The 10985-nt window shown below is 34.1% G+C and overlaps 1 protein-coding gene across 2 annotated transcripts; it reads left to right on the forward strand.

Annotated features, from left to right (window-relative positions):
• Window positions 1–1231: 1231 nt before the first annotated feature.
• LOC140980721 (casein kinase 1-like protein HD16) lies at window positions 1232–7431 on the forward strand. Of its 2 annotated transcripts, none has more exons than XM_073446747.1 (17): window positions 1232–1464; window positions 1640–2064; window positions 3255–3386; window positions 3478–3551; window positions 3650–3719; window positions 3826–3881; window positions 3971–4042; window positions 4625–4719; window positions 4805–4871; window positions 5109–5238; window positions 5372–5590; window positions 5688–5830; window positions 6027–6201; window positions 6308–6398; window positions 6482–6639; window positions 6745–6933; window positions 7033–7431. In XM_073446747.1, the coding sequence occupies exons 2-17, from the start codon at window positions 1663–1665 to the stop codon at window positions 7090–7092; spliced, it is 2133 nt and encodes a 710-aa protein (XP_073302848.1). In that variant the 5' UTR covers window positions 1232–1464; window positions 1640–1662; the 3' UTR covers window positions 7093–7431. The 2 variants fall into 2 exon arrangements, with proteins under 2 accessions (XP_073302848.1, XP_073302847.1); XM_073446746.1 differs by having other exon boundaries at window positions 1234–1464; window positions 1631–2064.
• The last annotated feature ends 3554 nt before the right edge of the window (window positions 7432–10985 follow it).

Below are 10985 nucleotides of genomic sequence, written 5' to 3' on the forward strand. Positions count from 1 at the left end.
ATAATTTTGATTTCGACATCTTTTTTTTTAACAATGAAAATTTGATGTTGGTGTCACATTGATGATAAAAAAAAATTAACATTTTTATATTATATAGTTTTGTATTATGATAAAAAAAATTATGATTAATTAATATTTATTATGAAAACTAAATATATAGCGTAGTTTATTAAAGATTTATTCTGATCTGATATTAAGGCTATATCGGAAAATCGTTTCAAATAAAGCTTGGCCATTGTGGGTATTTTAGCTCCAATTAGACTACAAATCGAACGATGGGCCCAAAATAGTGTAGCCCAGGAAGCATATTTTTTTAAATTTCTTTACTTAATTTAAATTGTGACCAAAGCCCAACCCGTTTACGTACTACGGGCCTCGATTGGTCTAAATAATGTTCAATATTCAGCTAATATGATTTAAATAGTCAATATTTTTTTTTATTTCAATGTTTATTTTTCACTCTTTCTTCCTATTCAAATCGTCCAAACATATGTTCCAATCGGTCTTTTATGATCTGTTTATTATTTAATTTGTATCGATAGTGTAATAATTGACACATGACGCTTGATTTGATATATGATTTAAATTATTTGATTTTATCATTATTGTCTGTTGTAACTTTAAATAAATAACCGTGTACATGATTTTGATGCTGTAACTTTAAATAAATCACCGTGTACATATTTTGATTATTAATTAAAAATAATAAGATGATATCTTAAATTATTCAAATTTCGCAAGTCTGAAAATTTTGAAATTTATAGCTTAGACAATAACAAACAGAAGAAAATAAACGGAAACAAGTAAAGGAAAAAAGAGAGAAGAATTAAAATTGTTTTTTAGAAAGAAGAAATTTAAACTTTACCAAAATTCAGGAAAAATCGAGTTCAATAGAATAACCCAATTTTATTTTTTTTAATCTAAAATCAATTTCAAAATTAGATCAAAATCCCAACCAAATCTGGTCGAGCTCTTTCTTTTTTTTTTTTCTTTTTTTTATTTAAGAATTTAATTTGTAATTTCAATCAAAAGAAATTGTTATTTACTGGTTGGCCCCCTTGGCAGCCTCTCCAAAAGCAAGGATACTCAAACCCTTTTTCGTCTTTCTAACCCAACATCCTCAAAACCATGGAGTTCTAAAAATCTCCATCTTCCAATCCACACCGCTCGTTACACGGGAATCGACGGTGGAGAATACTGTTCTATTTTTTGCTGTCCCGAAAATATACGTACACATATACATACAGAATCCCGGTCCCCTTCGCCTAGAGCAAAATTGTGTGTGCTTTTTTTCCTCTCTCTCAAATCGACGAAATTCGATCGCTTTTTCTTTCCAAAGATACCTGAATTTTTTCGTCAGTATCGGGAAAATCTTGGCGATCGGCGAGTTTTTTCAGCTCAATCACTCTCCAAAGATTGTTCGATAATAATTTGTTGTGGCAATCGAATTACTTACTATTCTTGGTTAGTGTGTTTCCCTATTTTTACGCTTTTTTTGTATTGCATCACTATTACTTGTGTTTGACACCGATTTTAGTCTGAAAACGCAGTGACTCTGAATATCTAATATATGTGTGTGTATAACGTGCAAATGCGTGTGCCTTGGTGAATTTGTGGGAATTTTTATTAGGGAAAAAAGGTATGAGAATTGAAGGATGAAAGATGCCGGTGCTGCGTGGTGGAGTGCGCAGAGGCCGGAGAGGGAAGCAGCAGCAGCAGCAGCAGCAACCGTCACACAACGACATCAATCAGAATCCAAACGAAAATATCATCCCGGTTGTTGAGGAAAACGCGGCTATTGCGACAAGAACAAGGAGGAGGAGAAGAGCAGAAGCAGCTGCAGCCGTAGCGGTTGCTGAGCCGGTGGATGACAAGGTAGTTGCTGCTGTAGCAGCAGTTGAGGTTAGGGAGGTTGAGAATCAGGGAGAGAGGGTTTTGGAACAACCAGAAAGGATAGAGGAGGTGGGGGAAAAGCTGATGGATGACTACGGAAGTGGCGGGAAGAGCCCTGACAAAGGGAATGCCGCTGATGACGAGTTAGCCGCTACACCTATCCCGGAAAGGGTGAGACTTTGTGTGTGTGTGTGTGTGTGTGTGTGTGTGTGTGTGTGTGTGTGTGTGTGTGTGTGTGTGTGTGTGTGTGTGTGTGTGTGTGTGTGTGTGTGTGATTGTTTTCCTGTATCTATTGGTATTAAGTTTTGTTGCGTGGTTGGGAATGAAAGACTGAAAATGGTTTTTGAATTAATGATCTATTGGTGAGTTTGTGTCTTAAGCTCGAAGCTTTTGCATCTTGTGCGTGGAAAGTAGGATTTCATATTTTGTTTGTGAAAGTATTTGAGTTAGATTTGTGTTTTGACATATAAGCATGTTCTGTTTAGATATTTGTTTGAATGTTGTGGGTCATTGCAGAGGTATATGTATACCACTGTAAGAAAGCAGATGGAAGCAACACACTTAATGAACATCTTTTAGTTTGTGATATCTATTGAATCTGTACTTCTGTCGCGTCAGATTTTTGAATTATTTTTGCTCGTGCGTACCAAGATGTTGGAGATGAATTTTGTCCTTGTTTACTTCTCATAGTTTAGGTCCATTTCTTATCCTTGTGGTGAACACTTGTTTGATGCAATTAGATTTACGTGGTGTCCCTGACTCCCTTTGAGCATCACGTGGCATCTTTTCCTTTTAGCAGTTCCCATATTCCATTCGTTACTTGTCCCCGACTCTCTATAAATAGGCTGTGATCATCTAAGCCGTGTATTCCTTATTCAGTTAAAGTTTTTCACTCAAACCAATCCGGTATACTTGAATTTCATGTAGATTGTAAAGTGATTAAAAAGATGTCTTGTCCTGATTGAGTAATTTGGTTCTTAGTGTCTTATACTTTTGTTATCTTCTTTTATCTCTTTCAAATACATGCTTATGATTGTGCTTGTAAGAATGCTTGAGTTATGATGTCATCTTGAACTTGTGAATATTGTAGGTATTTTATTGCCTACAGTCCTTAGGAATTATATTTTTCTGGCCTTGTAGGGCCATCAAGATAAAAAGAAAAGCATACTCTCAGTTATTAATCGGACTATATCAAAGAACTGAATGAGTAAAAAGTTTTTTTTTTATGATATGCAGTTGTAGTTAATGAGTGAAATAGCAGTGGTGTCTAATCAACCTTCATTTTCATTGTTGAGCGCTTACTGTGATATAAGATGTCCAATTTTGTAAATAATTTGAACTCCCAACATTGTGCGCTACAGGTTCAGTTTGGTGGTTCACCAATGTACAGAACTGAAAGGAAGCTCGGTAAGGGTGGTTTTGGACAAGTATATGTTGGTCGTCGTGTCTCTGGCGGTCCCATCAGCGAAAGAACGGGCCCGGGGGCTACAGAAGTTTGTACTCTGGTTTCATATGCTTTGACTAAAGCTGGAATTTTTTTGTCTTCCTTTTTTATACTAATATATTTGTGCTTGAATTTACCAGGTGGCCCTAAAATTTGAACATCGTAATAGTAAAGGCTGCAATTATGGCCCTCCTTATGAATGGCAAGTGTACAAGTAAGTGAAAGTGATGCTTTGAGAGCTTGTTGCTAATGCTTTGAGAGTTAGTTATTGATGCTCCATCTCTCTTACTTTTTAATGTATATTGTGCTCAGTACTCTGGGTGGAAGTCATGGTGTTCCACGAGTGCACTTCAAGGGCCGACAAGGTGACTATTATGTGATGGTATGTTAGTGATTGATTTAATATCGTCCTCTTTGTTATTGTCGAAGTTTCCTCTCCCTTTTATATTTCTGAATGTTTAGTTAATCACTTGGAGGTTTGATTGCAGGTCATGGATATGCTTGGGCCAAGCTTGTGGGATGTGTGGAATAATAACTCCCACACGTGAGTTAATCGACTCTAAGATACTAAGTTTTTGTTAGCTATCGGTATTTTACCATTGCTTGATTAACTTTTTATATCTTAAAATTCAGGATGTCTGTTGAAATGGTCGCTTGCATTGCTATAGAAGCACTATCTATATTGGAGAAAATGCACTCGAGAGGGTGAGATCTCTTCAAAGCTTATGGAAGTATTTTCTGCTACTATGTTTCCCTTGACATCTACTCATGTGTACGATTATTTGTGTGAACAAATTTCTTTTTCCAGTCTCAGAATGAAAATAGTAACCCGGAGCAGAAATTAATTGGGCACGTCTGATCTTTCAAGTTCAAAATAATAAGAAAAACACAGAAAACTTCTTTTTGTTTACAGTATTATTGGCCTTTATCAATTGTCAGCAGAAGATGTTTATTCTCCAGTTATTTTTCATATGTGGAGGCTAGTGCATCTGATGTCTTTTAATGGAGATTTGATTATAGCTGTTATTTTAATGCCTATTACTTTTTGGGATTCAGAGGAAAAGAAAGAAGGACAAACACAACTGGGTGAAGTTTTTAATGTATGAATAAATTAGAATTTTGACATATATGTATTCCCGCTGAATTATTTACATCTGTGAACCACTAAATTAGAGGAAGTTGCTTTGTTGGTGCTATGAGAAGTAACTTCATTTGATGGTCCTTTTTTTGAATGTGTATATTTTAGGAATGGGTATGATGACTTGCCTAATATTTAAACAATTGCAGGTATGTCCATGGGGACGTGAAGCCTGAGAACTTTTTGCTTGGTCCTCTAGGGACCCCTGATGAGAAAAAATTGTACCTGGTTGATCTTGGTTTAGGTACTGTATATTTTATATCTTGGTTCATCATGTACTTGAGCATCATATTTTTGAGAAATCATTCTATTTCTTTTTGCACAATCAGCTACTAGGTGGAGAGATGGCAATACTGGTGTGCACGTTGATTATGACCAACGTCCCGATGTTTTTAGGTATTTGAGTCAAATGTCTTGAGATTTATTTGGAAAAACTACATGTTTTCATTTTATTCTTTCTATTTTCTTAGCCATTCACACCCCACTTTACGATGAAGGCTTGGTTGATGTTAACGATATTATCATTATTATTTATTGTTATTGCTATTTGTGGTTGTAGTACTTGTAGTTTTTTTTTCCATTCCTATCATAACTTGCTGTTGCTGAACTGTGTATTTGTCTTTTTGCCATCAGGGGAACCGTTCGATATGCAAGTGTTCATGCCCATTTAGGTAGAACTGGCAGCCGGCGAGATGATTTAGAATCTCTTGCATATACGCTCGTTTTCCTTTTGCGTGGGCGTTTGCCTTGGCAGGGATTTCAGGTATGTATGTGAAATGACTACTGATATTCTGCATGACCAGTTATTTTTAAATGCCAGCTTTTTTTGTTTGTGGTTCTTATCCTTCTTCCTTTCACCTCTTTTCTTTTTCTGACATGATTCTGCTTTTCGATAGGGTGAGAACAAAGGGTTTCTAGTTTGCAAGAAAAAGATGGCTACATCACCAGAGGCGCTTTGCTGCTTTTGTCCACAACCATTTAAATTGTTTGTGGATTACGTAGTAAATTTAAAGTTTGATGAGGAACCTAATTACGCCAGATATATCTCCCTTTTTGATGGGATTGTGGGACCAAATCCAGAAATCAGACCAATCAACACGGATGGTGCACAGAAGGTGATCATTATTTATTTTTTTCACAAATTCAACTTGTGAAACTTCTTCCTGGCACACACTTTGGTTGCATGTCTAATTTTTTATTTTGCACTTGAAGCTCATCTGTCAGGTTGGTCACAAAAGAGGACGACTGACTTTTGAAGACGAGGAAGATGAACAACCTAAGAAGAAAGTTCGCATGGGGATGCCTGCTACGCAATGGATCAGCATTTACAATGCGCGTAGGCCCATGAAGCAAAGGTAGTTAGTACTGATTGCCTTGATTTTGATTTCTTTGAGTTTAAAATAATTTTTAGTAAATGGCCATGTTCCACGCAGTTTCCATACCATATTAGTTTACCTGCTGTTTATAAGATTTTTTCTTCTTTGGTATTTGTAGATTTTGCTTGCGCCTCAATAATTCCAACTTCACAATTTATTTGGTTTTATATTGCAGATATCATTATAATGTGATGGATTCAAGGCTTGCCCAGCACATCGAAAAGGGTACTGAAGATGGCCTATTCATCAGTTGTGTGGCATCTTGCCTTAATCTGTGGGCTTTGATAATGGATGCTGGCACCGGCTTCACTGCTCAAGTTTACGAGCTTTCGCCGTTTTTTCTCCACAAGGTACCTGATAGATGATGAGAATAAAATAATACCTTTTCTCTTTTCTTTAGACTTGGAGTACATACAGAAGTTTTCGATTTTCGAGTAAATTTTGGACCGCTTACAGGAATGGATATTGGAACAATGGGAGAAAAACTTTTACATCACTGCAGTTGCTGGAGCTACAAATGGTAGTTCATTGGTAGTAATGTCTAAAGGTAGGCTTATCAATTATTATCTAATGTTAATTTCTGGTAAACATCATCGATTTGTTAGACTCATATGGCTATGTCCAACTCAGGAACTCAGTACTTACAACAGTCTTACAAAGTTAGCGATTCATTTCCGTTTAAGTGGATAAACAAAAAGTGGAAGGAAGGTTTCTATGTCACATCCATGGCCACTTCTGGGAATAGATGGGCAGTCGTCATGTCTCGTGGTGCTGGATTTTCAGATCAGGTGTTTATTATTTACCGTAATCTCATATTTTAAATTTATTAAATCAAAATTTATTAAATCATCAAGTACGTACAATCTAGGCTGAATAAGTAATTATTCATGCAGGTGGTGGAGCTAGATTTTCTTTATCCAAGTGAGGGCATCCATCGCCGTTGGGACAACGGATACCGCATAACCGCTACAGCAGCCACTTCTGACCAGGCTGCACTGGTTTTGAGCATGCCGAGAAGAAAACCAGTTGATGAAACACAAGAGACGCTTCGTACATCTGCTTTTCCCAGCACACATGTCAAGGTTCATTTCATCTGTTTCATAAAAGTACATCTTTCTACTGGGGTCTTTTGCTGCACGATTTCTGGACGCTAACAGATAATTTTTGTTCGTTTATTGCAGGAGAAATGGGCCAAAAACTTGTACATTGCATCTGTTTGCTATGGCCGTACAGTTTCGTAGACAACCTCCATGTTATGAAAGATGCTGCCTTGGTTCAAAAACTGGAATTTTCATACTGGAAAGAACCTGGATTCCTTCTCAAGCATTTGGGTTTTGTTATAAAACTTAACGGTGCTGTGTCCTCTTATGAGTTGTAGTGGTAGGCTAGTAGCTACTAGTTTGGACAAGGTGATTTACGGATGGCTCATTGCCATAGAATGATTGTCTTCACTCGTTGCCATTAAATGTGTATAGTTCCATTTTACGATAAATTTTCTTTTTAAGTTGCAACACGGTGTTCTATTACCTATCGTAGACACAAGCTTGAACCTTTAATTTTATTTCATGTCTTAATGTTTATTTCTCTGCCTTTACCTTTATGCGAAACTTATTTATTATTGTGAGTTCATTGGATTCAATTGTTCCATTTTTTCTTGGTATGTTTATCTCCAAACAAATGACTCATTTTGAATCTTTAGGCACAGGGAACCCAACAATTCTTGCCGCAAAAGCATGGAACTATTGTTTTCTCCTGTGGTACGGGTACCTAAAAAATGAGAAATATGCATATTTTATTAAATTCAATAATTTATGTTTAAAAAACAGAATAAAATTGCAAACAAATAAAAATAATTAAAATTTAAAATTTACGACTAATTTTAAAAAATTACATAGAATAAAAATATATAAAATAAAGGAAAAGCACAACACTTAAAAATAACATAGCAAAATTGAACATAATTAACTTTAAAACTTACAAGATTTTTTTTTAGAAGTACACGTAATTAAAAAAATTACAAATAATTAAATATAGTAAACTGCGAAGTAAATAAAATACTATCTGAATCGTTTATGAAGAATTTGTTCTTGCATTCTTCATATGATGATACTCATGTTGAAATTCACTAAACTTTGGATAGTTAACATCTTTCGTCATGATCGGACTTTCTGGCTACTTCAATCTCATTTCATACTTTATTTCCATATTTTGCTCCATTTTTGCAAAATATTTTTTTTGCTAGAGCAATTTTTGCATCCTCCTTTTCATAGTATTGTTTTTCTTTTTCTTTCATTTCTTTGAGTAAATCTACAACTTTTAAATCTTTTGATCATTCTCCTCTCGTGGTTTTTTGAAGACATTCATTACTATTGGTCTAATGGTTGTCCAATTTCTGCGCGTCGTCTCTTTCATCTGCGGTGAATGTATCGGAAGGTGTGCAGGATGGAGATGGAGACCCTCTAACTTCTTTATAGCATTCGTCGAAACTCCTTTGAATTTTTCGAAGGACGATATCTTTCATTTTGGTTATTCTCTCGGTACTAACCAACTTTTCTTATCGGAGCATGAACACTCATAATTTTGTTTGAACATTGTTTGAGATTAGACGTACTAGACCAAAAAAAAAACTAATTAGGAATTTGCCGAATTTCAATTAAAATAAGATATTTTAGAATGAATACCTCAATTTCAAATGACAATTTTCTTTGGTTGAGTACTTATAGTTCACTTATTTTATTTTGAAAAGCGAACACTCATTTCGCACATCCGTGAAATGTTGCCGCATGTTGTCTCGTGTACGTATTTTCCATCCATTTGACAACTCATAGTTATATTCCTTCTAAACCAATCCTCAGAAACTAGTGTTGCTTTGATCAAGTGCCGGATTGATGGAAGTATTGCACCATGTCTTTGCGATATGTTCATCTTCAGTCTTCGTCCAATGTTTTCTTTTGATGCATTCACCCTATCGTCAACAACGATCTTCTTCACTTCTTTTTCGGTTTAGGAGGAGAGACTTCATTGAAATTTTGGGAGAATTAAGTTTGATTGAATATAAAGCTCAACATTTGCTTGTTGAAATATTGAAAACTGAATTGAGAAGAATTTGGTAAATAAATATTTATATCATCGTTTCTCCATGGATCAAAAATGAAATGAAAAAAAAATCGATTTTCGGAATGAAAGTGGAAGAAATTATGATTTTTTGCATGTATAATAAGGTCTTAACAAAAATATGATTGTTGGTCATTTTTTTCACTATTTTTTTTTAAAAAAATCATAGGTTTTTCCAGTTTTTCAGGTTTTGTGATTTTTAAATATTTTTTACATTTTTAAAAACTATGATTGCTTTGGCCGTTGATATGAAATGATAAGATCATCCCAACAATTCATTTTTTTTTATTAGGACCTCGGCGAGGTTCTCGCCCTTTGGAGGCTTCATCTACCATTTGGATATGGCCTGAGAATCCAGGACATTGATGATGAAATAAAAAAATATATTTTTTTCCTTGAATAAATCAAATACAATGTTTATGCATGCGTCCGTGGGTGGGGAACATGGATATTGACCTCATTTTAATTACCTATAATACATTAAAAAAAATTATGTCTTTATATAATTAAAAATTAATATTCTTCGAATTGTGCATTTTGTGTAATATGGTAAAGCCAATTTTCGTTGGAAAAAAAATTAGTTGGAAACTAATGAATTATTGAAATGTAGAAAATAAATGTTCCACATAGGTCATAAAAAGAAAATCAAGAAGCATCAATTTTCCAGCATTTATTTAACTTCACCACATATTATAATTACCTTAAACTTGGAAAATAATTAAATGAAACAATTATTGAAGAAATTGTATGACACTGGTGTTTTGGGTACTCTCTCAGTGTTATGTTATAAATCCAAGAAAGATATCATCCCAAAAAACTTGTTTATTAGGTGATTTAACCTTCTTAAATTTATAAATCACGTTTTATGATACATTTATAACACCCATCTTTTATTGAATTTGACAAAATAGTTTAAATAGTTATGAGGCAATCCCCTACCCACCTTGTGAACATAAGGCAAGTTATCGGCATCACCATGCAACGCTTGAAATATCCGTCTTTTATATATCGGGTAGTGATGAGTTAATTGAATGACCGTTGTTTCAAATTAAACACCATTTAAATTATTTTTTGGCTGTCATTAGCTTGTTTCAGTAACTTTTGGGTAATTAAATCGAAGTAATTGTTGAAATCTTTTTATAAGTAGATGAAATGAAGGTTAAACATTCCACGTCTTGGACGAGGAAGTGGCACGCGGAAATCTCTCACAAGCGTCACGTGTGGTGAAACTCACTAATACTTTTATTTATTTTTTAAAAAAGATTGTGAACGATCAAAAAATAAAAAATGAAAAACTTATTGTCAAAAATAAGAATGACCAAAAATACATATTACTTTTCAAAATTTATTGTCAACAATAAGATCAAATATATCCTTAATCTTATTATTATTTTGGTGTGCAGCATATTATTGTTCTTATTCCCTCGTTTTCTTTACCTTTCGCTTTCAAATAAATATTCACTAACAAAGCTCTAGGAATACGTACATTGGTTTCAACTTTTAAAACTCACAAAAAAAAAAAAAAAAAAAAAAAAAAAAAACAAAAAAAAAACAAAATTTGGGCAGATGTAGCCTTGTTTTGGGAGATAGCCATGGGTATATGTGGTCAATAAATAAAGACAAATGGTGATGCAAATTTCAAGAAAATGGGATACCCCATATATCCCANATACACACACACACATTGTCACGTGTTGAAAATGTTTTTTTTAATATAGTTTATATTATCAAACCGAATTTCGTTAAAATCTACACATCCATTAGTTTATGTTTTCCATCATATTGTTCGACATGAATTTAATACACTAAATTAAACAACTTAAAATTGGTAATTATTACAACTTAAAATATTATATTATAATTTTAGCATAATATATTATATTTAAATTTTAGAATAACTCATAACACAACTTGAAAGAAATCAAATATATATGGAATAACCTCGTACAAAATTATTTTATTCTTGGATGTAATTAGCGATACAACTTGTATGATATGACTGAAGAATCGCACCACGCAT

Source organism: Primulina huaijiensis, chromosome 7 (assembly GCF_012295235.1).
Source record: "Primulina huaijiensis isolate GDHJ02 chromosome 7, ASM1229523v2, whole genome shotgun sequence".
Lineage (NCBI taxonomy): Eukaryota > Viridiplantae > Streptophyta > Magnoliopsida > Lamiales > Gesneriaceae > Primulina > Primulina huaijiensis.